This window comes from Sander vitreus, chromosome 18, assembly GCF_031162955.1.
Source record: "Sander vitreus isolate 19-12246 chromosome 18, sanVit1, whole genome shotgun sequence".
Classification (NCBI taxonomy): domain Eukaryota; kingdom Metazoa; phylum Chordata; class Actinopteri; order Perciformes; family Percidae; genus Sander; species Sander vitreus.
Window position 1 is genome coordinate 8590962 of NC_135872.1, and position 27443 is coordinate 8618404.

At 41.2% G+C, this 27443-nt stretch overlaps 1 protein-coding gene across 2 annotated transcripts in view; it reads left to right on the forward strand.

Annotated features, from left to right (window-relative positions):
* Positions 1-20867, forward strand: part of sipa1l1 (signal-induced proliferation-associated 1 like 1) — a 92983-nt gene extending 72116 nt beyond the window's left edge. The window contains exons 10-23 of one of the 2 annotated variants that reach the window (XM_078274377.1): positions 1153-1328; positions 1700-1993; positions 2331-2480; positions 3054-3187; positions 5439-5536; positions 6202-6689; positions 8698-8889; positions 11263-11431; positions 11988-12222; positions 12653-12823; positions 13196-13307; positions 15055-15133; positions 16720-16832; positions 17807-20867. In XM_078274377.1, coding sequence (XP_078130503.1) covers positions 1153-1328; positions 1700-1993; positions 2331-2480; positions 3054-3187; positions 5439-5536; positions 6202-6689; positions 8698-8889; positions 11263-11431; positions 11988-12222; positions 12653-12823; positions 13196-13307; positions 15055-15133; positions 16720-16832; positions 17807-17900 — 2505 coding nt within the window. In that variant the 3' untranslated portion in view covers positions 17901-20867. Of the gene's footprint in view, positions 1-1152; positions 1329-1699; positions 1994-2330; positions 2481-3053; positions 3188-5438; positions 5537-6201; positions 6690-8697; positions 8890-11262; positions 11432-11987; positions 12223-12652; positions 12824-13195; positions 13308-15054; positions 15134-16719; positions 16958-17806 lie in introns of those variants that run through there. The other variant, XM_078274378.1, reaches the window with a different exon arrangement.
* Positions 20868-27443: the final 6576 nt, after the last annotated feature.

Genomic DNA, 27443 nt, shown 5'->3' on the forward strand with positions numbered 1-27443 from the left:
AGCAGAAGCAACTTGCGTTTGCCAACATCAAGCTGACAAGAAACTCTGTGGCAGATATAGTTTCTGATCAAAGATACTTACAAGTGCAACAGCAAGACCGCCAGGTCAGCATTGGATTTGCAGGCTTCTGTTTGTCTCAGTTCTCGCCATTCTGAAAACGCAGGTCCGATGTTTACTCATGTCTGACTCCTCGCTCGGTCAGCCGTTTCCTCTTTCTCTGTTCCTCTGACAATGCTTTCCTAGCTTTCTGCTTCTTTTTTGCCGGCTCAGCCATGACGATAGTGTGACAACCTCCATCGCTACCTTGTTCTTATAGCTAGCCGGTTCCTGTATGTGTGCAGTGCCGTGAAGCAATTTGTTACATCGCGAGACCTGATATCATGCGATACTTCCTGACGCTGAGGGCCTCGATGGCCTTGCAAGGATGGTTTTTCCGCTCACAGGCGCTAGGGGGGAGCGAGACGACCACCATTCAACCCGAAAAAAGTCATATAACCATTCCAATGACTCCGAAGCTGTTCAGTGAAGGTAAATTAAGCAAAACAAACTGCATAGTTCCCTTTTAGAGCAAAAAGACAGTCTTCTTCTTGTCAATGGACTCTTCAGAAGAGGTAATTATCTTCACTCGAGTTTCTGCGCGGGAAAGTCACCGGACGCCACAGTCTTCTGAACATAGTCATACTGAGAAATACAGAGAGAGTTGTGTGGAGCTGATAGTCTTAATTAGCTTTGTAGCAACTCATTTTGATGGCAATGACAATGGCTTCAATGTGACGGACATTCATTAATATCAAAAAGTTACGCACTAAAGCTTTAACAAGCCGTTATGGGGAAAACACCATTGCTCTCCCTCATTTTAGACATTGTGATTTGTTATTTGATGCATTATCTCCTATCAAATGTGCTGTATTGTTTCAAAATGTCTGAATATGTAAATATGAAAAGCAAGGTTGTAAGTAATTTCTCACCTGTAACTAAAAATCACACAATAGGAAAACAAATGGTGATTTATTTATTTATTTTTAACGGAGAAAACTACTTTTAAACATACGTGATGGCATATGTGGACACTTTGACTTTGATTTTACTTTTTAGATGATGAAGCATCGTCACCATTAGAGCTCTAACGCAAATAAACTCTGTTACTAATAGGTGGAGCCATATGGTTACGCCTGGCAGGCAGGACTGCGGCAAGGAAGCCGATTGGTAGAAATCTGCAAAGTTGCTGTGGCAACGTTGACCCATGAGCAGATGATTGACCTCCTGCGGACCTCAGTGACCGTGCGTGTTGTTATCATCCCGCCACATGATGACGCCACTCCGCGCAGGTAGGTGGGGATGGGAGCGGTGCCATCATTTTTTTCCCCCTTAAATTAATTTGCTAACTACTTGTTTGTTAATATATTAATTCAGTTATCTGGAGATACAGTTAACAGAATTGCTCTCATACCTTTAATTCACTGGTGATTCACATTACTTCAAGAGACCAAATAAAATACTAGCACCTAGCCAATAAACATATATATATGTATATTGCTTTGTTTTATTTGTGTCATTGGATATTTAAAAAGTCACAAATACTAAATTCTTATTTCAGACCTTTACAAATCCCTGCCAAGAAGAAAGAAATGCTAAATGAACCCTCACTGACACACCAGTCTTTCTTCTCAAACAAAATGTCTTTCCTCCTCGTCTACAGAGGCTGTTCAGAGCTCTATCGGATGCCTGTGTCAGAATACAAGAGCGGCGGCAGCAGCAGCGATAGCGGCTCCTTTGAATACAAGTTCCCCTTCCGCAGCAACAACAACAAGTGGCAGAGGACCTCCAGCAGCCCTCAGCAGTCACTGACTGCCTCGCCACAGCCCCACACGCCCAACCGGGCCATCAGTTTGGGTAGCTCAGTGGGGAAGACCCTGTCAGCTGAGAGGCTGGAGAGGGGCGCAGCCATCCCACGCAGTGTCAGTAGTGATGGCCGGCCCCTGGACACCAAGAGGTTAGAGCCCCTTGGCTTTTTAGATATGGATTATTAGAATATAATATTTATTATTGCAAATTCTGCGAGCTAGTGTATTAACAAAACAGACAACCGGCAGCCATTGGATATGTAGCTGATTTTTAAACCGAAGCTTTTAACTATTCATGTTATTTTCGTGGGAACTGTGGCCACAAAGAAGCAATTAATGGAAATTCATCTGAAGGAACAACTTAGAACATTTTGCTCCTACAATGCTTTGCTGTGTTTATTTCATCTTCCTTTAGTTCGTCTAGTTCCACGTGCCTGTACATTATTACAGTTCCTGTGTGTATATATGTGTTTGTTCGTATTCCAGGATGTCTCCGGGCAGTGAGAGCTATGGCTTGGCCTCCTCCTTGGCATTGGGTCGTTCCCCCCACAATCGCAGCTCTCCCAGCAACCTGTCTTGTTCTAGTGACGCCTCCGGAAGCTCTGCTCACTGGAGACAGAAGTCCATGCCTGAGCAGTAAGGAAGATGCAAATATATGCAAATTATGATGCATCGTATCAGAAGCAACAAATTCTCTGACTATTACAAACACATTTTTTGCTGCCTTGTGGCACGGTCTTCTGTTACTTCTTCATTTTTCATGTTCTTTATCTAATTATAAGTAATAGAAACATGTTAATCTTCTTTAACTGTCATGACTGTATGGTCATGAGCTGATGTGTTATAGTGTTACAAAGAGCATTACTCAGTTTTACAGCACTGATCTTGTAAGTAAGACTATTTCTACTGGAGTCCTTGTTTTAAATTTAGGAAGCTGATTTATCGAATTCCACAATTGTAACCGTGGAGGAAAAGTGAGGTGATAACACGTTATATTATAATGGTCTTGACAGACCGTCTTTTTTTATACTTCCACCCACTACAGCCTGTGGTCAAATGTAACTGTCTTTCAAACGCTGTTATTCTGTCATTTCTAGCTCTGCATTTTTAATCAGTGGAAACACACTTTTAGCTGATTTAAAAAAAAAAAAAAAAAAAAAAGCTGCAGAAAGATTTTCTAGCATTCTGATTTGTGTGCTCTTTTACCAGGTTTGCAGGCAGCCGCCACTCTCCGATGTCTGGGGAGAGACGAGAGGTGGTTGGAGAGGGCGGGTCCAGTGGAAAGTCCACTCCCAATTGGTCGAGAATGGAGGAAGGAGGAGGAGCCGAACGAGGATCAACAGGTAATTATATCTTGTGGAGAAGTAGTGGAGTAAATACAGTAAACCTTTATCAGAGAGGAAGGTGCAGTGGCTTAAAATTCAAGGTAGATTCTGATATTTTCAGCAATGTAAATGTTTTATACTCATGCAGGTTTTCTAAACATCAGTCTGTGGTTGTGTGTGTATGGATGTGTTTTTATATGTGGCGGCACAGAAAATAAATCACCATATTTATCCATATTACTAAATCCTTTGAAATGACAGGTATCCACTCCGGAAGATTGTGTGTATGGTGTTTTGTGTGCCTCCTCATCTGCAGCTAGTGACAGTTTTTTGGAGCTGAGATAGCAACTCTGACAGCATCCACAATCCTCTTCTTCTACCACCTCCTCTTCCTCCACCTCTTGTGGAATATTGCCTTCACAGAGCAGGTCTTAATTTCTCTGCAAGCAGACAAAAAGGTGGAAAGATAATGAGACAAACGAAAAAAAAGGAAAGAGATAATACATGGGGAAATGAGACCAAACAATGATCTCAATTAAAGTATATGGCTTTTCCTCTGTCACTTGTCACATTATTCTATATGGTTTAATGAAGAAGAAAGAGAAAGGGGAGACATTCCTTACTTTCCTGTCAACACAGTTGGCCAAGCTTCCATTGTGTGCCTTTCCTTCCCTCGCTTCCTCCCTCCCGTCTGTTCCTTATTCTCCACTGCCATTTATGTTTGCCTCTCATTCATCTTTTTATTTATTTACGAGTATTCTCCCATGCACTGTTTTTGGGGAGTTTCCTTCTTTTTTTTCTCCAGCTCAGTCTCTGAAAGCCACAAAAAATACATGCCACTCGGATTCCCAGCAGGATGTTGCTTTAGTGGATTGTTGACCAGCCTACTTTCAGCCATGTCCTCAACCTGTTCCTGACCACCACAATCAGAGAGAAAGGCCACAGTCTCTCATTTTGTGGTTGTTAGTGGCACTTATGTCTTTATTGGGCAGGGTGGAACAATGCAGGCTGGGCCAGCTCAGACTGTGTCAGCCAAGTGTTCAGCCCTACACAGTCTACTTTGCTGTCTCTGTGGTTTAGGGTTCTGTCGTTTCCTCTTCCTTAACATTTTTACCCCCTTGACCAGAGTCTTCAGCAACGATGATGTGGCCGTGCTCTGTACAGAAATAACACAAGTCATGCAAAGGGCAGAATATTCACTTTTGCTCTCTCAATTCCTGTCACACGCAAACAGGACATTAACTTAGCCCTTAATGTAGCCTATACATGGTTTTGCATTAGAGTAATTATTGCATTAAGTTTTCCTGTTGCATCTATTTAACACACCATTTGCTCCATTTTCTTTTGATGTCCTGTGGCAGGTTTATGATTAATTCATGGGTTGGGTGTTGAGATCTAGGAAATTGCTATTTGTCGTGACTTCCTTTCATATGCACAGCAACTTTTAACTACCTTACCTAGTGTTTTTTAGTTTAACAAAGCCTGCAGGAGTGCACACATTAATCACAAGGGGCTGGGATATCGTGCTTTTGGTTTTTCATGAAATATCAGGCTTTTCATACTCACATCTGGTTGACCAATCACATCAATAACAATGCTTAAGAAACAAAACATCACACACATGTAGTCACATATACTGCTTATATATGTACAGGCACTCAAACAAGCAGGCATGCACATGTGGAACCGTCTCTAATTAGTGCAGTGAGGCGGATGGGCCACTATGCAGAGGAAACTATGTGGAGAAATGAATATTCTAAGTGAGATATGGGGGGGGCGTTCAGTACATTACTAGATTCACCCCAGCAGATGTTATGACACCTCCCTTAGCTCTGCCTTTCACGGTGCTGTGGTCATTAGCTGCATACTCTGTAGGTCTTGTTGCATAACATGTAGACAATTACACAACTGTCCCATTTATACCGCGAGTTTTGCTTCAGGACACATACACACATTCCCTCACACGGAACAGCTTGCCCAGAACAAACAAAGCCAGCAGGGACCGTCTGGGGAGAAATTTCTGTTTGATGTTTGTTACTTTTGATCATAAGTGATCTGTGTTTTTGTCCATGGACACGGCAGAGGCAGAATGAAAACATTGCCATCGTTATGAACCTCCAGGAAGCATGAGTGCTGTAGTTGCAAAATACACATAAGTGACCAGAGAGGAGAACGACTCCTCTGCTGAATCATCAACAAATCATCACTACCGCTGGGTTCTGTACTGTTTTACTAACCCCGTCTGTGTTTATTGGTCTATTTATTGCAGAGGCCCCAGTCTCCAAGTCTGGTCAAGGCTACTCTGGAGCTCCCCGCATCCAGAGGCAGGAGCAGGTCATCCACCTCTCCCCGAAGAAGGGCAGCCAGGTCAGTCTTTACATCTGTCTTACACTATTTACTTACACCATCAGAACTTTGACAGTACAGTTTAATTTCTCTGTAACCCTCTTTTTCCAAGTTTTGGACCTCAGATGACTGATTGTTTCTTTTATTTAAGGACTTATGTATCTCAATTAACATACAGTTTACATTTCATTCTGTTATCATAGTTAATAAAAGTGTAGTCTGGTGTTTTAATTAAAAGAAATTCTAATGATGTGATGGTCACCAAATGACTGATGAAAAACGGATGTTTTCACAACGCTCAATGAGCCAATAAGCATGCAGCATGCTTCTACCAAGATCTACTAATGCTTGTAATTGGCAGTCTAACATGTAGATACACAGTAAAAACACTGTTACGCACAGAAACGGGGCTCATGTTTTTTTTTTTTAAAGATAATTTTTGAGGCATTTTAGGCCTTTTATTTATATAGGACAGCTGAAGACATGAAAGGGGAGGGGGGGTGGAGAATGACATGCAGCAAAATGCCGCAGGTCAGAGTCGAACCTGCGGCCACTACATCGAGGAGTAAAGCTCTATATATGGGTGCCTGCTCCTGCGCCAGCCAGGCGCCCATATCGAAAAACAATTTAACAATACCGAGCCTTGCATTTACCCTTGCTCTTCCACTTTCTGTTTGTCCTGGCAGTCGGACGGCCCTTACTCTGGGCACTCCAGCAGTAACACTCTATCCAGCACAGCTTCCAGCGGGGGCCACAGTGACAGCGATAAATGGTACGAAATGGGAGCGGGTGGAGGCTCCACCGGTGACCAGGGTGAGCCAGAGCCCAACGGCCTGGGTGGAGGGGGCTACCTGCAGGGGACTTCGGCCGACAGCGGCATCGACACTAGCTCTTATGGAGCCTCCCACCACACACACCCGCACTCTCATCACGGCAGCACCACCTCCCTGCTGGCTCCCAGCGGAGGCAGGGAAAGCAGGGAGCGGTCAGTGTCCCCATGGCACAGCCCCACCGAGGGAGGACGCAGGATGCTGGAGAGGTCGCCAGCTGCAGCCGAGTCCCCGGGCCCTCCAGCAGAAAGGAGCCAGGACGGGACAGGCCGAACCCCACCGACCCATCTCCTCGTTAGAGACAGCAGCACCTACAGTCTGAGTGAGGCTGGATCACACTCGAGGTCTGTCTATGTGTTTGTGTATATTTAAGTGTTTGTGTGAGGAGGGGTTAGTATGTCTGTGCAAAACTGTGCAGTACACAACTTTGTGTTGAAGGGAGTGGTTGTGATATGATTAACAAGTTAAGACAGAAGAACAAAAACAGTTTTGCTTGTTTGTTATTTTGACTTTTCTCAAAGCCTTGCTTTTTCTTTGAAAATGACAACTCTAAAAAAAAAATCTATTCAAATGTAACAATCTGAGAACTCTTTGCTTGAACTGCTTACTGTGCATTAACATGAGCACCCTGTTTTGAGTGGTCACGGGTAGGTATTGCTCGGCTATTAAAGCCAAAAAGGTTGAGAACCAGTGCTTTAAATGCACCCAGTGGAGTAGAAAGAAAAAAGAAACGTTTACATTCAGCGTCTCTCACCAAAACGCATTGTGCGTATCCTTGATGCCTAACAAAAGTAAACCTAGCCTACTTCTTGCTCAAACACTTCCTACTCAGCTTAAAGAAAAAAAACTGTGAAAGAACCGTGAAAGAAACACGATTTTGTCGCAGAATGAGGTAATCAGCATCTGAAGCAGATGGCAAACACAATCAGTGTTCTGTTTTAAATAAATACTTGCACTATTATTCTGTCGCTGTAACTTTAATAGGACAAGCAGTTGACCAATAGTATACACACAAAAATATGCACAAAAACATATATAACACAACATACAGACACACCAGGGTAATACAGATGTGAAAGTGCTTCCAGGAGCACAGAATGATAATGAATAAAGTGTAAATCTAAAGTTGCATCTTACAGCTTTATCTAATTTCAGTTACAATTTCAAATTTGACCTCTTCCAATTTATCATTGTGTCAGGACAGTATTTGTCTGACCTCTGCAACATATTTCCAATTCTAATTACTCAACTCAATATTTCTTCGGCCCAAGAGGAACACACACTAGACCACCTCCCTTTCAATAAGTCTTTCCTGGAAACCAAGCACGGGAGCAATTTTGTCTCCCTCTTATCTTTCCACAATAGGCCTCAGGAAATGTGGAACATGTGTACAACTTTTCATAGCTGAACTGGTGTCCAGAGTAGAGATGTTCCGATACCAGTATCGGTATCGGCTCCGATACTGCCTAAAACGCTGGTATCGGTATCGGGAAGTACTGGAGTTTATGCACCGATCCGATACCACGTAATAAAGCCCTAAAGAAAATCTACGTTAAATTAATTTATTTATGTTCTTTTTCCGTTATAACTGACTGTCAAACTGTAGAATAAAAGAAAGTTCTGGGCGTTCATGTTTCACAAAGAGTTTAACTTGAGCCAGACCGATAACAAAGATAGAAATAATATCACATCCACACAGGGAGAGTAGTATACAGTTGTTAAAACATAATAAAATATATGACAAACTGGTATCGGATCAGTACTCGGTATCGGCCGATACGCAAGTTCAGGTATCGGAATCGGTATCGGGAAGCAAAAAATGGTATCGGGCCATCTCTAGTCCAGAGCTGAGAAAATTCCAGTGTCTTGCTCTTCCTGTTTGAGCAAGTCTTAATTCACTCGTTCAGATACAGTTACAGTTCATGACCTGGGCATCACCTGTTCAACATTTAAGCTCCATTTGTATTCTGTGGAGTGGCGGGGGGAGGGGGAATAAGAGAGCTCTGAAATGAGTTTGACTGCAAGTGAAACTATACTTTTCCAATTGTATCTCAATAATGAATGACCTCCCTGGAAATTCCTAGATGATTAGAATGTTACACTATTACGATTTGTATTAATCCTTGACTTAAGACTAAAACACAAAGTAAAACTAATGGGGTAAACATGTTCAGATTCTTCTCTCTAAACAATATAGACTCCAAGTAAGCCATAACAAAATCTTGTCATTGCCTTAAAATGGTTTCTTTCTCTTATGATCCAATTTGTATATATCTTCCATCAGTGTCTAAGCTTGTCTTATTTGTGGTGTGTTGCCATGATGCTCATTCTCCTCCCTCTCTGTCCAATCAGTGCTAGGCACTCAGGCCACAGCTCCCCAAGAGACGAGTCCTCCTCTTCAACCACCTCCCCCTCATCCCAGTCCTCACCGTCCCCTGGGCCCAAGAGCTTCTACCCCCGCCAAGGAGCTCAGTCCAAGTACCTGATTGGTTGGAGAAAACCCGGTTCCACCATTAATTCTGTCGACTTCGGAGACACGCGCAAGTAAGGAGAAATACATGTACTGTATATAAATTAGGAAACGATAAAATGGGTCTTTAATTGTTGTTCTCAATCCAGCGGTGGTTTAAAACTGTACACATCTACGTTAATGGTGCCACCAGAGTTTGCGGAGTTTAAAAGTAATTGCCCAGAGGGGCAATAGTTGACCCTCATCGCAACATTCCACTTTTACAGTGTTTTGGTCCTGGTGGATGCTGGTATATTGTGGGGAGAACAAGTATTTGATACACTGCCGATTTTGCAGGTTTTCCCACTTACAAAGCATGAAGAAAAATCCAGAAAATCACATTGTATGATTTTTAAATAATTAATTTGCATTTTATTGCATGACATAAGTATTTGATACATCAGAAAAGCAGAACTTAATATTTGGTACAGAAACCTTTGTTTGCAATTGCAGAGATCATACGTTTCCTGTAGTTCTTGACCAAGTTTGCACACACTGCAGCAGGGATTTTGGCCCACTCCTCCATACAGACCTTCTCCAGATCCTTCAGGTTTCGGGGCTGTCGCTGGGCAATACAGACTTTCAGCTCCCTCCAAAGATTTTCTATTGGGTTCAGGTCTGGAGACTGGCTAGGTCACTCCAGGACCTTGAGATGCTTCTTACGGAGCCACTCCTTAGTTGCCCTGGCTGTGTGTTTCGGGTCGTTGTCATGCTGGAAGACCCAGCCACGACCCATCTTCAATGCTCTTACTGAGGAAAGGAGGTTGTTGGCCAAGATCTCGCGATACATGTACCTACCAACCAGTAAGAATTCCGGCTCTCACAGTCCTGTTAGTTTTTCTTTAAGAAGCCCTCTCCATTCATTACCTGTATTAACTGCACCTGTTTGAACTCGTTACCTGTATAAAAGACACCTGTCCACACACTCAATCAAACAGACTCCAACCTCTCCACAATGGCCAAGACCAAAGGGCTGTATAAGGACATCAGGGATAAAATTGTAGCTGGGATGGGCTACAGGACAATAGGCAAGCAGCTTGGTGAGAAGGCAACAACTGTTGGCGCAATTATTAGAAAATGGAAGAAGTTCAAGATGACTCCATGCAAGATCTCACCTTGTGGGGCATCAATGATCATGAGAAAGGTGAGGGATCAGCCCAGAACTGGAAACATCATTCTTTGGGGATGCTTTTCTGCAAAGGGGACAGGACGACTGCACCGTATTGAGGGGAGGATGGATGGGGACATGTATCGCGAGATCTTGGCCAACAACCTCCTTCCCTCAGTAAGAGCATTGAAGATGGGTCGTGGCTGGGTCTTCCAGCATGACAACGACCCGAAACACACAGCCAGGGCAACTAAGGAGTGGCTCCGTAAGAAGCATCTCAAGGTCCTGGAGTGGCCTAGCCAGTCTCCAGACCTGAACCCAATAGAAAATCTTTGGAGGGAGCTGAAAGTCTGTATTGCCCAGCGACAGCCCCGAAACCTGAAGGATCTGGAGAAGGTCTGTATGGAGGAGTGGGCCAAAATCCCTGCTGCAGTGTGTGCAAACCTGGTCAAGAACTACAGGAAACGTATGATCTCTGTAATTGCAAACAAAGGTTTCTGTACCAAATATTAAGTTCTGCTTTTCTGATGTATCAAATACTTATGTCATGCAATAAAATGCAAATTAATTACTTAAAAATCATACAATGTGATTTTCTGGATTTTTGTTTTTGATTCCATCACTCACAGTTGAAGAGTACCTATGATAAAAATTACAGACTTCTACATGCTACATACTTGTTCTCCCCACTGTATGTGGTTTTGTAACAGTATACCTAATGTACCTACCTTCCTGCAGGGAGTGGACAAATGAACAAGAACACTTGTACAATACAGTATAATGCAATTTATTCACAATCACAATAACGCTCAATCAATACTACCCTTTGTAAAAGCTTATAATGTTGCATTAATGTTGAGACCGGTGAGAGGTGATGATGCAGTGTTTCTTATTTATCTCTTCATCCCTGTATTTATATTTGGCTCACAAAATTGAACATTATTAGCTTTACAATGAGTATTTATTGGATCGATGCTCTATAACACTGCATTTGATCCTATTACTTATCCACCCACTGTGCTTTTCTATTAATGTCTTTTGGCATCAATCATATGCATACTGCTTGATTACCACCTTGTGGTTGAAGATGATATTACACTGAAGGCTTAACTGATGCAGTAACTGAATGCAATTTCCCAATTATAGGCTCTACTGTTGACACTGAATGACCACATAACATTACTGTTCATCAGTGGTATTGTTAGAATAAAGGGACAACACATTAACAGTGCAGCGTGCATAATTTGTCTCATGATTGTGGTTGATTAATTGTCTCTGGCGGCATCCATGTGTGTATTAGGAAGTCTCCAGGAGAGAGTGGAGGGGAGGTTGTTCCAACCCCAGCAGCCAGGCCCTCTCTTCGGGATATGCACTCGCCTCAGCCTCATGCTAAATCTACTATGGAGGAAGATGTGAAGAGACACAGTGCCCCAGACAGCCCTCCACCACCACGCAGACATAAGGAAAAGGTACATCTGATGTCTTGTTTGTAAAATCTTATTACAGGCACAACCTGTTAATAGACACATGGGAACATATTCTGAAATGACTGCTGCCAGCCATGTTTCTATAATCTTTTATATTTCAGTGATTCTTTCTGGTGAGTAAAGTTGATTAACAGCAGATTATAGGATACTGCTATCATCATTTAAATCTGGCCGGATAAAAAGTGGCTGAACTAGGTTCAAATCAAGTCATTATAATTCTGCTCCTGGCACAATACCCTATGAATGTGTGCATCTTTCAAAGAAACCTTTGCGATAGGACGACTACATTAAATTCATCCCATTCAGTATTGATGTAAATTGTATAAGCAAATATTAGTCAGTAAAAAGCAGGCAATAAAACATGCATTTGAAAATAATGTCGTAAAAAACAACTTCAACTGCACTAGATTTTCCCACACCCAGAAGCATTGATGCTGTTGGTCTCTATACAGGTGTTCACCCACATAATGCATGGGTTTAGATCCTGGATTTTAGTAATATTGCAACAACATTTCAACTCCCCCCCCATCCTGTGCAGCACCACCAGAAATCAGGACCAAGCCAGCCTCTCAGCCACCGTCGCTCACTCCACCGCACCCTGTCTGATGAGAGTATCTATCGCGGCCAGCGCCTTCCTCCCCTGTGCGACTCAGTGGCTGACCCGGCACTCAGCGGTGATGTTCTCTTCAGCTGCTCCACCCTCCCACGCTCACCCACCACCCGCGGTGTTCCCCTCCGACGGCCTTCCTATAAGCTGGGAGTCAAACTCCACGGTAAGAAAGAGGTTGCTTGCTCATAAAGGTCTTTATAACAGCTGGAGTCCATTCACATTCAAAAGATGTTTGTAGGTGCTTCTATCAATTTCTAAAAGACTTTATTTTGTAACCATAGTTCTTCATGTTATGTGGCCATTTTATCTATAGAGGGGCAGCAGTGACAGAATAGGAGGTTAATACATCCTCACTAAGTCCATGTGATTTGTTTTTAATTATGAAATAAAGTTTAAAAACTGTAATAAACTGAAAGTGTGTGTGTGTGCGTGTGTGCGTGTGTGTGTGTGTGTGTGTGTGTGTGATAGATGATCTGATTTGGCTAAATTCCAGATGTGGGTCTGCTGCCCTGTTTTGATTGAAAATACATAATAGCCATAAAAAAAGGTAGTTTTACATTCAGTTCTTTCCACAACCTAATTTCTGTTTATAGGTGACCTTTCAGCATCTGACACATCATTGGTTGATTTGGTGGAGCGTCATCGTGGACCCCTCCCTCAGGAGCTGATGCCTCTCCCGTCTCAAGACAGGGACAGCCCCCTAGAGTGGACACACCTGGTGGATGTGGCCAGTACATTTGAGAGTGAAAGAAACACACACTACGGTATTACCAATTACTAATAAGTGCACATATTTCTTTCCATTTGTGTAGTTCATCTCCTTTGCACAAGTACACTAAAATAAGCACTTGGCTTTAGTGAATTTTGTATGTTATGATCCATAAATAAATAAATATTAATAAAGATAACATCAAATTAGCCTAGGTTGTGTCCAGTTATTATGATGTAGACTGTCATCATTGCGCTGTTACACCATGTATGTACTGTATGTATTTTACATTATTAATAGTCTTACCTACGTTTTCAGTTAGAGGCATTTTTTTTTTTATTATGCGTCTGCCTGCACCTGCCTTTAATTTTGTGTATTTGTAACTTTGACTTATTTTCACCTTTTGTCCATTTTGGTCTTCTTCCAGTCCAGAGAAGTTATGTGTTCGGAGATTCAAACCACCGAAACAGCGGCGCCTCCAGTCCCCAACAGGCCCACATAGAGCTGCAGCCTGCTCCACTGTCACGGCCCTCATCTAGGTAACACCATACCCATACGCTCTTTACCAGTTTGTTTCAACATTTTATTTACTTCCATTCACACCATACCCTAATAATACCTGAAAGGGAATGCGAATACCAAAGTCCAAAATCATACATCATCATACACAAGAAATATGCAGGAAACACATGTGGCCTCAGGACTGCAGCTTGTTCGTGTTGCAGCCAAACAAGACACAGAGTACAAGTGTTGCCTGTTGCTTTCCTTTTTGAAGGGAAATATGTAGTTCACTACCTCATCTGTAAAGCTAATCATAGTTACCTACCACTAAAAATAGACTAGATCAGTTAATTTAAGAAGTGTTCTCACTGTACAGCTCCTGTTTAGATTGTTATTACGGTATTGGTCCGAATATAAGACGTTTTTTTTCTTTCTGGAAATATGTCTGAAAAAGTGGGGTTGTCTTATATTTGGGGTCTAGACTTTTTTATGTTAATACACCCACAACAACAGATGTACCCAACAACACGAAATGAGTAAAACGCGTGTTGCCCTCCTAACTAAAGCGAGTCACTGTCCCTCACAGCTAGCTAGCTAGTGCCAGGGCATGAAACATGGAGAGACACAGCGATCGTCTCGAACAAAGTCTCAGCTGGACTCGAGCCAGCTGTTCAAGTCGCAGAGGCTGGTTTTAGAACGTAAGGGATGTCACCTGTTTCAACAGCCAATAGAGAAGTCAGCTGGTAAAGTCAGCTATAAACGATAGAAATGAAATGATCCATAATCCATTTTATTTTAATGTTACAAACAGCTGGTCGAAATGGCAGAGTTTTAGATGGAGCCTCAACGACCGCCTGAAAGCACGGTAACGTTATGTGGTCAAGCCAGATGGAGAGTTACTGAAGAGAGAGCGCCCAGCGGCGTTGGAACAAAGCCGTGAATAAGAGAAATAAAACAGGTTTTTTGCCGATTCATCCCTAGATGTGTAACTGTAGCAAGCATCTCACTATCACTAACATTATCCACGTTCATATTTAGGGGCAACAAATGATATATCCAGCTACAAAAAAGCCTAAAAGTCGGAAGTCAGAACGGACGTACAACGAGGTGTTGTCATGGAGATGATACACCGTCTAAACATGCAAACAGCCATAGAAAATCTTACCGTGGTCCTCAAAGCGGCCACTTCCAAGAGATTGACAGGAGTGTGTGTGATTACGTGACTATAAAACGGAATGATGGGATGCCCATTACCAGAGCAGTCATTCAGCTGAAGGCCATGGAAATATTTACCGTTTCATCTAAAAAGATATTGAAAATATTATTTTATTTACAAGATGTTAAACACAACAGCCTACCTTGTTTTATTCAATGTGTTTTTATTAGAATTATTTTCAAATAAAAATATTTTCTTTATAAAAACAAGATCTGGTCTTCAAAGTATTTTTCCAAAAATGGGGTCATATTAGATTAGCTTCTGTTGTAACAGTACAACAGAATCTAACTAGAAAGTGCAAACAGTAGCATGTGCATATAGATAAAAGTAGATAAATAAATGTAGCGAGTGAGCAGATTGTACAGAAAATACAGGTTGAACAGAAACTACTATACAGGTACAGTGAATGAATGTAGAGAATAAACCGTAAACCAATGCACATACTGTAGTCTAAACCATGTTTACTCATGGTTCTGCACAGAGTCTTGAGGTCATAATTGAATAAAATGATATTATATACTATTATTGAGTGTATTAACAAGGCCAACTACTGTACTTGTTCTCCACAGTGAGGGTCACATAGGGCTGGAGAGGAAGGTGACTAAGCTGGAGGCCATGGTGAAGATGCTCCAGGAGGACCTGAAGAAGGTGGGAGAGAACACAAACCTATGCACATATACATATGCATGATATACATTTTGTCTATCAAGAACTCCCTGGCTCCCCAGGGATGAAAAATGAAAGGCCATGGTTGATTTGCATACAGTGGATTGTGGCACAGGGAGCAGGGGTTGTAAATAAATGAGGTTGCCTTTTTCAAACTGGCCAGGGACAACAGATGAAAATTAGCCTGCTGAGCTAACTCTGGCTCATTTACAGTTGCTTTGCCGTTGATTAATGAGCATTGTCCCTGTCAAATACATAAATAAATGAAATAAATATTTTGTCTTCAATAGAAAATACACAGTCAGCAGTTGAGCGATGCCACTGTTGATTTGGTTCCGCTCTGCTGCTTATTAAACCGTTTAAACTAATGGACTCAAATGGTGATCTCCAGTTTGTGTCTACATTCCCAGTACTTCCACTTTGTGTAAAAGGGATGCGTTGCTTGCTTTAGATGCGTGATCATCCAGGCTAACTCTCTAGTGCCAAACAGTTTTTTGACAGCACATTTATGCAACTATTATTAGGTTCACATACTCCTAAAAGTATCCCTTGTAGTCAAGGAACAATCTTCAGACTGTGGCCTATTATCCTGCCAAAAGTATCTGTTTGAAGAATAACGGATTGCGACTGTGAAGAAAGTCAGCAACGAGGTTTAACTAGCTATGGATGTTCAGTTGGTACTACACCGCCCATTGTGCACCAAGAAGACATTCCTCACATCATTATACCAGCATTTTAATGTTGATCCCAGACTGGATGGATCCATTTCAACACTAAATTGTACTTATAAAAGCAGCATCAAGGAATGTTTTTAATTCATCTGGTTTTGGTGTTGCACAGTAGCCCTGTCACATCCTTCTTAGCTGACAGTACTGAGAGCTAAAGGCTGTAGCCCTCTGTTCCTGTTACAGATTTGAGCTGCTAGTTGTAAACTAGGCCTGTTAACTTCTCTGACCTCCTTACAGTGAAGCGTTTTCCCCCACGAAGTTGCTGCAGTCTGGTTGTGATTTATTTCTCACGCAATTCTTAGTAAATTCTCTGTCTGTGAAATATTGAAAAGCGTTTAGCTGTCCGCATTTGTAATGTTTAAAGGAGAAATAGATCTTTTTGACACCAGGGAAACTAATATGTTTCACTCTCACCTCCTTCAACCACCCTCAAGCCAGTAGCAATGAGCTTGCAGCTGACTGACAGCATGGAGCAAAACTCTACACAGTTTCAGTGTGTTCTTTAATTGGCTAAAGATTTATGCTCATGCACCCAACTAGGGAATTAGTTTAGTTGTGCTTTTAGGCAGATTCAAAATGTCAACTCATAAAATCTACCCACAAAGCCCTTAAGTTCTTTGAAGTGTGACTCACTGAGATGTTTATGTAAACACCAAACAGTGTTTATTATATTTATACAGAGAGGAAGGGGTTTAGATTGTTTTTGTTTTTAGATGTTATTGTTTATCTACATTTGAGCTTGTGAGGCACTCATTCTATTATAGTTTTTTGTTTTTTTTTCTTTCAAATGTAACTTCTCAATAACTTGTTTAATTTATTAACTTTGTCCATCTTTCACAGGAGCGTGAAGAGAAGGTGAGACTTCAGGGTCAGATCAAGAGGCTGTGGGAGGACAACCAGAGACTGCAGGAGGAGTCCCAGACCTCTGCCGCTAAGCTCAAGAAGTTCACAGAGTGGGTCTTCAACACCATCGACATGAACTGACTCCGACTTGCACATTTTAACTCTCTCTCTCTCTCACACACACACACACACACACACACACACACACACACACACACACACACACACATACACATACATCGGCACACACAGTCTGGACGCAGAGGGGGAAGACATTGTGCACAAGAACAGTGGAGACTTGTTGTTGGACTAAATTAGCCTGATGCTGAACCCTCCGACCATCTTCCATTGGCTTCAAACATCGGCGGGTAATATTGTCGACCAGCCTCAGTCTCCACAGACCCCACTGTTAAACCTCTCAGGATGAGACGCAAGACAAATGGATGTTGTTCATCAGATTATGAAGGACTGACCTCTACTCTCCAATGGGACCACGAGAGCGTTGCTGAATTCATCTTTCTCTCATCTCGCTGTGCCAAAATTGTTTTTGCAAAATTGCCAACAAAGAGGAAGCTCTTTCCCTCCCTCCTCTTTCTCAAGAGGTCAGCCATGCTTTTTCAGTGGATGTGCTTCTCTTTCTGAGGACAACCTAGAATAGATATCTGGCCTTTTTTCTTTTCTTTTTCAATGAATTGTTTTTCTCATGTTGCCCAGCTTCTCTTAAAGGGCAACTTGAGTCCTTTGGGCCAAACCAAACCCGCCACAGCAGAGGGTAGCAGAGACATCCATGTGACTTAAAGTAAAAACGTCTCTGAAAATGCCACGCAAAGTCAGACAGGTACACGACAAATCTGCCAGCCCAGCCACTTACAAACAAACAAACACATACAGTAATGAATCTGAAGCCTCAAGACCACTGGACACAGGAGAGGTTTTCATTTTCTTCACATGTAAATGGAAGGAACTTTAGTGTTTCCTCTCCTCAAAGCCAACGACATGGAAGCAGGTCAATCTGCCTCTGAACAGGAGGGAAACATTTGTAAAGTGTTTTTTAAATTTTCTTTTTCTCCTCTGTGTCACTCAGATCGGGATTACAGCATCCTGTCTGTCTCTACAGCACAAACCAACACCTGACAGAGGAGTATATTTATAAGCCATCAGCAAGTGGTGCCATTTAAACATAACTGATATCCAGAGTGCTTTGGTCCATCCCAGTTGTATGTGTCTTAAAAGCAATAGGAAGAAGTCAGGACTCCTGTCTCTCTCAAAAAAAGGGAGTTCAATTTGGGAAAAGATGTTTTCAAAGTTGTTACACTTAAAAGACACCAGCCTCTGCTGCACAAGAGCCTCCATCTTCTTCCTTTTGAAGCAGCGGACATCATGCTTTGAGGAAAAAAAGGGAAGAGAGGACTCCACTCGCCATCCCACTGTCTGGAATACAGAGAGCCAGCTGATAAGAAATGACAGACATTTTTTTGGGAGGGAAAAGTAAGAGGGGACTTTTTTTCCCAGGTTAATTTATTTCCTTGTATTATAATACCAATAAATAAGTTGTTCTATTCGTACAGTACAACTGACATCAGTGTTTAGTTCCTCAAGAAAAAGATCACTAGCTATATTATTTAAATGGCTTTCTTTCTTAACTATATGCTTTTTATTCTGTATTATGTTGTATTTTGTGGTGCCCAAGCCTGCTGTCATGTTGCTTACAGTACCCTCTAGTGATGACCAGTGGAAATGTCATGATTATTAAATGTACTGCCAGTCACTCTTGTGTTTTTCCCCACGCCTCTTTAACAACCAGTCAGACATTGACCGGGAGGCCACACAAGTACAGATTAGAAGAAAAAAAACAAAAAACAGAAGGTGTGTGTGTGTGTGTGTGTGTGTGTGTGTGTGTGTGTGTGTGTGTGTGTGTGTGTGTGTGTGTGTGTGTGTGTGTGTGTGTGAACATCTGTAGTTTTCCTCAGGTTCAGTATTTGTTGAGAATGTGAGGATTTTTTTGAGAAAGTTATACATCAAAAAATATTACTTATTTGGTTAGAATAAAATGCCCATGATAAGAAGGAGCTACAGTACGTACTGTACCAGTGGCAGTGTTTGTAGTCATTGTGTGAATGTACATCAGTCTATCCAGTCGTGCCTAGAGTCACTTATTTTGGTCATTTACTCCCAGGCAGAGCAGGGACGTGCCTTTGAAACAGCATCTGGGGAACAGATGAAAGGGAAAGGCTCTTCTTCATCCTGAAAAATAAACACCTGATAACACACACACACACACACACGCGCGCACAGTCTCCTTACTCACTTATTCGTTTTAATCAGTTTCATACTCACAGTTGAAGACTCTGCCTCATAAATGTTTGTATAGGGAATCTGCTGCGAGGCTTCAGCCTTTCTTTTGTTTCGCATGAATATATTTACTGAACACAATCAGGCTGGCCAGCCTCCAGACACAGGGACAAGAGTGTGTGAAGTGTATTGGAAATGTGTCGGTGTGTGTGCCTTTGCATTCAGTTACATGCAGTATATCTTTCAGGGCAGCTGGCCCCTTCAATTAGAGTGTATTGGAAGAAATGTTCCCCCAAATCACAAAGCTACTTACAGCCCAAGCTGGAGCCACAAAGCTATTTCCTAAGCCAGGTGTCCGTGTTGGCGTTATTTCAGCTCGCTAACTTGAGCATGTACATTGAAACGGTTGTTCACAAATGTAGTTTAAGCCTTAATTCCTTCCCTGTCCTCTTCTATCAAAGCCTTTGATGAAAAAAAACACTCCCAGTTTTTGAATCTCTTCAAGTAAAGTTGCGTCTTAAATTGATGCAATTTAAAAACCCTGCAGTATATAGCGCAGAACGGCACCCGGTCCGAATGTAAAGAGAATCTCAACGAGCCTAAAGAAATGTGATGTTTACTATAACCGACATTCAGCTCTGCAGTTTTGCAGGGAGATGAGTGAACTCTTAACAAAAAAAAAAAGATGAAGAAGGTTCTGTTTTAAGAATCTCTTGTCAGTCTGCGTGGATTGTAACAACACCACTGAACAGTCAATTGCTCAGTTGTTTTGCCTGGTGATATAATTTGGTTGTTTTAACAGCTTAGCAAGTTGTGAAAAGGAGTCTAGTAGTCATCCACTAATGTGAAATCCTCAAAATATACACACCATATGAGTTCCATAGGCAGTAATGTTCCCGATCCAGGAAGTTTTGACTGTAAATTGTTTTGAGCACTACAGTATGCCGATGCTTAAATGATGACTAGTAGGTAATATTTCGTATTTTATTGTACATGGAAAGTGCTCTAGTTTTTGTATTTCAAATAAAGTATGGCCAAATGACAAACTGTGCAGATGTTTTGCTCGAATCTTGAATAAAAGTTGGATGTTAGATACAGTTGTCCACTTTACACCTTATACAAAGGCATAAAGACACACACACCAGTTACTCCATTGTGAATGTTGAGTTCATTTACAGTGCATTTAGTTTTTTCTTTTCTTTCCTCAGCTTTGTTTTTTGGTGCTTTTCCGAGGGATATGGGAAATGTTCAGATGTTCAAATGTTCCATTTTGTAATATCTTTATTTTGAAGAACCTTTGCACAATGTTTTATAAAAAGGATTGTGTTGACATGTTTTGGATAAGAAGGGTGAATTGATCCATTCCTGTGCAATCTCGTTGATGTTTCTCCGTAGTTTTCTTGCCAGTGCAGTTCCTGACAAACAGAGGAAAGTGCTCGACTTTATTCACTTCAAAGAATTTGAACCTTTCTTTTCCTCAAGCATCACTGATCAGACAGGAGCAGGCTGGATGTTGTTTGTTCTGTAGGGATGCTGGTTTTCAGTCAAGCACAACATGTGGTTCGAGATTGCAGCAGGGGAGGAAGGTTTCACAAAGTTCAGAGTCACAGCTTCTAATGCTGTGTCGTGATCCGTTTTGTTTCCTCCTGTTGGAAGAACAAACTTAACAGTAAAGCAATCAGCTTCGACAGGAGATCAAGCACACAATTTGAAGAGGAAAATGTGTTTTACAGAGGGGAAAATACTGTTTACATCCCGGATCCATTGTCTTTGTAAAATGTAAAGGTATGATAAAGACATTTGCAGTGATCACAGTATTACAGTTTCTGAAATAAATAAATGCCGTATCGATTTGTGGTGCTGTTGACTTGTTTGTGTTTCTGCACTATATTGCTTTTGCTTTTTAAATGTCTTGATCTCTTGCTTATTTTTTTAGTAGAAACACGATATAGTGTGCACTACCCAAAGGCAGTGTATGTACATGTTTATGTGCGTCAATATAATATTTGTTCAAGAAATAGACTTTAACCAATTGTGCAGTTTCTCAATATTCCAGAGTAAAGTGAGATAGTGATAGATATAATAATATAAATACAAATTATAATGATGTTGGAGTGATCGAAGAGTAGTGAGTAGATAAAAACAACCGATCAATATTGATAATATACATGTCCTGTGTGTATTATGGTATGTATTATATGAATGAAATCTAAATACAGTTTCCGTATGTAATTGCTATACCTTAAAAACATAATAAAAGAATGATAAATAAATTACTTCACAACAATTGAGATCAATAAATTGCCATGAAAACCAAAAATCATGCAAACAAAAAAATCATGCATGCACATTTAAGTTGCATAATATTTTTTTAAATTGTGTTAAAAGGTAAAAAAAAAACACCTCAATTTTCTGATCATTATTTTTTTATGTTTCCGGCTTCACGTGGTTAACAGAAACCAATATAATTTGTCATAATGTTTTCCTCTTATACGCTATTAACAATAGCTCATGTTGGGTCAGAGTGGACGCGGATTTCTCCTGCAGAGCTTGTGTCTGATTGTATCTAGGAGTGAGTCACCACAGAGGGTAGAGGTCTGGGATTAGGACTGTACCTGCCTCAGGCTCCTAGTGTTCCCCTATCACACTGATTCACCTGATTGCACTTTAACCGATCTTGCAGCCAGAAACCACCTTGCCTGTTGTTTTTGTTTGTCTTTTGTTACACTCATTACGCAGGAGCTGGTCACCCCTGCTGAAAGAGTGGTAACATAATTCAGCATTGTTATTTCTAAATAACAAAAAATAGAGATCTTTCTACCTCTAAACATTATTGAAGAAACAGTGCTGTGACACTCTACTGGAACTAAATGTCAGTGGATGAAAAGCTCAGGCTGAATTACTTCCATGCAACGCTGAATCACTGTTTTACTGAACATTTCCAGGTTGTGAGATTAAGTGGATTTCAGGAGTTGAAAAAAATAAGGCCTGTTTTAGACTACTCTTTGAATACATTTGTTTGGTTTTGATGCCATAAATGGCTAATGTGTGTTTAGAAAACTTGAGTAATGTAGCCTATCTATTGCTTTCCTGGGACCAGGACACCACTAGAAGCTGGTACTGCTGTAAAATAATAATAAAGCAACATATTGGGTAATCTGGGGAAATTTGCTAGTTTCCAAATAAATACATAGATAGTAATATAGTAAAGAAAATGAGTTTTCATAGAGATCTGTTGGCAAGGTACAGATCTCTATGAAAACTCTACAGATAGCTGTTATCATTTCAGCCGTAGCACTTATAACTACTACGTGTGTGTGTCTGTGTGTGTGTGTGTGTGTGTGTGTGTGTGTGTGTGTGTGTGTGTGTGTGTGGTCTGTGTGTGTGGTCTGCCACATTAACATAACCAGGAATTTACAAAAAGAAAAACAAAAAGTTGCCTCTAGGCTTTTTGATTTCCAGCATGGGTTTTTAGTCTTTACCTCTGTGAAGTATCAATGAATCCCTGCGCAGATTTCCCAGGACTAAATGCTTTCACCGTCCAAATAAAATGAGGCTAGTTTATGTGCTTTAACAAATGTGTCTGACTGTTAAAAGAATAGACATCTGACTAATTTGTGCAGCTGAGAGAAACATAATCCAACTTGTTGTGTTTGTCACCTCTGCTGCTGTGGATTGACTGGTTCCAGTCTGTCCAACTGCAGCCATTGTTCAGGGTTGTTTGAGGCCAGTGCAGCAGTGACTGCAGTCTCGGTGTGGAGGAGGAGAGGTTTAATGCGGAGGAGGCCACAGATTAGTCATCTTTGGTACAGGTGGAAAATGTGTGGGGCTGAATCACCTGGGGTTCCTTTCAAGGATTTGCTACAGAGAGAAGTGTGTGATGCCTAAATTGAAGTCTGATTAGCGGGAGTTGGAGCCTGCTGTGTTTTTGTGCCTGTAAGAGTTCATTTGCAAAGAGTGAAATGGCTAAATGTGTACCTATCATTCAGTTTCTCTGAGATTCGGGGGTATCCAGGTTACAAAAAAGCACATGGCATGCAACCAGTGTTGGCCAATAGAAGCCTCACTGAAAGGGACTGTGTAATGATTTTGCTCAGAGTTTTTAAGAGAAAAAAACAGTGTTACTCCTTTGTGTTCCGGCCAGATTTCAGTTTCTCAGTTTAAAGGAAGAAACCAATAATTTTTTTTTTTTTTATGGGCGCTAATATAACAAATGCTCCTGTGGGGCGTATTAGAAGGTAGGAACAAACGACCTATGTGGTCGTATGGATTGGAGGACTTGTTGGCCTGTTATGACGATGTAAACTTTTTGGCCACTTGGGGGCAGCACGTCAACCTGTAAACTCAACCCTGGCAAATTATCACCTTAAAAAGTTGATAAGACAAACTTCCAGCAGACACAGAGCAACATCATCGTTCATTTGGAGTTGTGTTTCTGGCCACCTGGCAAATGGGTTAGGTCTCCACCATCTTGGATCACGAATGAACTGAAAGCAACACAGTGCACTAACAGCCATCATTATGCCATCAGAATCATTTGAAAAATGTGGTAAAACGTTCTGCACACAGTGACATTATTGTAAACCTTTGGAAAAACCCTGTTTAATAGGATACAAAACAGATGTACTTGTCATATTTCTATCAGACTACATTCTGTGCATAAGAAGGTTGTCAACTTTTATCCTAACATGGCTTCAACTCCATTTCATCCGTTGTAAAAAAGAATGAAATATCTCTGTTAACAGCAGCATGTGGTCATCTCTTTTTCTTCCTTTTTTGTCGTGTGTGGACCTTCAAAGCTTTTATCCCACTCTCTGCAGCAGCCCACACAACGCCTTCATGTCTCCGTGGGACTCTCAGCTCTTATCAGGCACTCAAGATGAGAGTCAGAGAAAGTAGAGGTGTTTTGCTCTTCAAAGGCAGAGCTTTGTTGTTTGCTGTCAATCGAGATGCGAACAGTCCTTTCGCGCTGGCGACCTGTCGATTTACGGAATACTTGTCTGTCTGCATCACTGTTTGTGATGGCTGTGTGTTTTCAGCAGACTATTCCAGTGACACTGACACATCTTTGGGATCGCCGCTAGTTCTACTTTTTAACTGTTTTTTTTTTTGTTTTTTTATGAGATGTGAAGCGTCGTGAGAAGCTCTAGTTAGTCCATTAACAATGACTTGGACTGCCTCATAAAGAAGTGATTAACAAACTCGAAACAGGAGTCATACCAAATGCCTTCTGTAGGCGTTCACATGGTAGCTTTTAATTAGATAAAATTGCCACAAAAGTGTTTACATTTGTTAGAAAATGGAGGGGAAGTGAATGATAAAACCATCCAACACCCATGTTAGCCACCTCTTCATTTGCTGAATAGAGTTCACCCTTCTGACATGCAAACTCCCTCCTACCCATGCCCTATCTTTTAGATTTAGGCCATGAGCTTTGGGTAGTACCCATCACAAATATAATTTACTGAGATGAGGTTTTTTGTTGTTGTGTGTGTGCAGGGCGTCTGGACTAACAGTGCTGCTCCTTTGCATAGGAAGGAGCCAGTTAAGAGGGTTTGAGTGTCTGATTAGGATTCCCCCTGGATGTCTGTGGAGACACATCCAACTGAAAGGATTTCCTCTGGGCAGATCTAGAGCACACTGAGGGATTATATATCCCATCTGGCCTGGAAACGCCTCGGGTTCTCCCAGCAGGAGCTGGAGGAAGAAGCCAGGGAGAAGGGCATCTGGGCTATTTTGCTTGCCTTGTTACTGTACCAGCACCCAGACCCAGATAAGCAGCAGACAATGGATGGATACATTCTGAATATTTGTTTTTATCTTTATGTAAAAATGTTCTTGGGCTGACTCAGAGTCAGGTCTGTGTGCAGATTTGCTCTGGATCAGAGTTGTGTGAATGTTGTGATTTTGGTCCAATGGAGATGATGTACTGTATTGAATTGTATCACCACATGGCTTATGCATAAAGATGATACTGTTACAGGATATATAGACAGTTGGGAATAGATTTATCCTAGATTTATTTTTTGATGGATTGAGGGGATCCAGTGTCCAATATTGTCCAAAATTGTCCATATTGTACTGTAAATGAATATGAAAATGACGTTGGGTCCCACATACGAAACTGCAGATATCTAAACAAATCGGGTGTACTGTAGCAATGTTCTTGTATTTTAAAATGAGGTCAAATAAAGAGAAATAAAGTTTAATATTAAATCACAGTCTGCTCTATGTATTTGACACCTCACTAATGTTAAAATGCTAACATTAGTTACATGAGTTATTAACATTAGTTAAATGTGTGGCTTTCTTAAATATTTATGGTGTATTTTTACTCACCTAAGTTACGGTATGCTTTCAAAACAGTAAAATCTAAAATCTGTAAAAGTAAATAAATCCTATTTCATAATACTTTCTTATACTTCTTTATACAGTTAAACTTCATACAGCTCCTGTCCTCAACCGCTGCAAAGGGCGCAAACAGACAGATCCATGCCACCCAAACATCGGTGTCTGTGTAAATGCATGTCACGACACACCAAATGTGGAGCAACTCCCCCCCTTACTTACCAACACACACACACACACACACACACACACACACACACACACACACACACACACACACACACACACACACACACACACACACACACTTCCCGGTGGGATCTTCTCTTCCTGTTTACTGTTGCTCAATTATTCAGTCAGTTCAGAGTGAAGGCTAGTATGATGTGTGTGTGTGTGTGTGTGTGTGTGTGTGTGTGTGTGTGTGTGTGTGTGCGTGCGTGCGTGTGTGCGTGCGTGTGTGTGGGGGCGGTGTCAATGTGTCAGGCCAGAGTGCTCCATTAGCATCAATGTTGATTTTAACGATAGCTTTAAGTGCATGTATTGATTTGTGAGCATATTGACGTCCATTTTTTCCCCATTTGCACACTAAACAGCAGATTAAAGTGAGAAAGCAAAGAAAGAGAGAAACAACTGACAACTGGCTGTTGAAGCTTGATCTCACTTCACTCTCCGTCCCAGTAATGTTCTGTTGAATTAGGGCAGCAAATATTTTTAGTCTCCAACACCACCAGCTGTAAAAAAAAAAATATGCTGCCAGAATCACTGTAAACATGCTGTGTGTTGACATGCTTAATGTGAAATGTAGTTGCATCAATGGATAGATTATTACATGATGGGCCCCTGGCCACAGACATGTACAGTAAGAGCCCCCCCCCCCCACCTTGTCTACATAGTAAAAAGACACCCAAACTCAAAGAGTCTACTTTTGGTCATGTTGCATCCCATTGTAGTTGTTTTGTCATTTTGTGCCTCTTTGTAGTAGCCATTTTACACTCTGTGTGGTCGTTTTTTGTGTATTTGTTGTCATTTTGTGTCCTTTGTGGTTGTTTTGCATCTCTGTAGTCATTTTATGTTGTTTTGTGTACGTTTGTTATCATTTAGCGTCTCTTTATGATCATTTTGTGTTGTTTTTCAGCAACATTTTCTGAGTCAGGACCCCAGACCAGTGCCATCAATGGTTGCATCCACACACAGTGAGAGGGTGTAACCCCTCCAGACTACAGTAAGCACCCTGTTTCTTCCCCCAGTCCATCATTGCATCAGATGCTTTGATGTGTCTCAGTGCTCAGCCAAAAGTCCATCAGCTCAGAGTTTATCTGCCGGCTCCTTGGTTTAGAGCTGTTAGACTTGCTTCTGTTCAAGATGGGAAATTGGGAGAGATTACACTGAGCAGGAAAGAGAATTATAAAGCTTGTGAGTGTGTTCGTCTCAGGGACTTTAAACTGCTTTTCTGTATTTATTTGAGATGCTAAAACCAGGGTTGTTGTTTTTTTATCCTGTTATCTCAGGATAATGATTTCCTTTTCTCAACTTGTCTCGAGATAATTCATTTAGTTGCTATCTTAATCAAACCACCTTTCTTTTTCTTGAGCTAATTGAATAATGATTTGTTATCTTTGCTATCCTAAAATAATTAACTCGTAAACGTAGTCATGTTTTATTATACAACTTTTAAACAAGGTAATGACTGAAACATTGTTTAAAGTTGTGCTAAGGAAGAGAGCCAGAGTTCACTGTCTTCTTTTGCATGACTTCCTTCTCCAACAAACCTATCTGCCCAGTGTTGGACATGACTATTATTAACTAGATAGATTTAGGGATAGAGCCTTGCAGATAACTTTAAGAAGCTCTAAATGTGTTCATGGTTTGCTTTTCATTCATACACCTTCGAAACATGGGTGAACATAGCCACAACGGATTCCTATTCATCCATCATTAAATCAAGTTTGATATGTTGGAACAGAACCTGGAAGCTTTTGAATGCCAGATAGGCATGAGCAAATATTTTCAAATTAAAAATCTGTATTATCTGTGACCCTAAAAAATGCTGCCCGTTGAAATACATTCAGTGACACCTACAG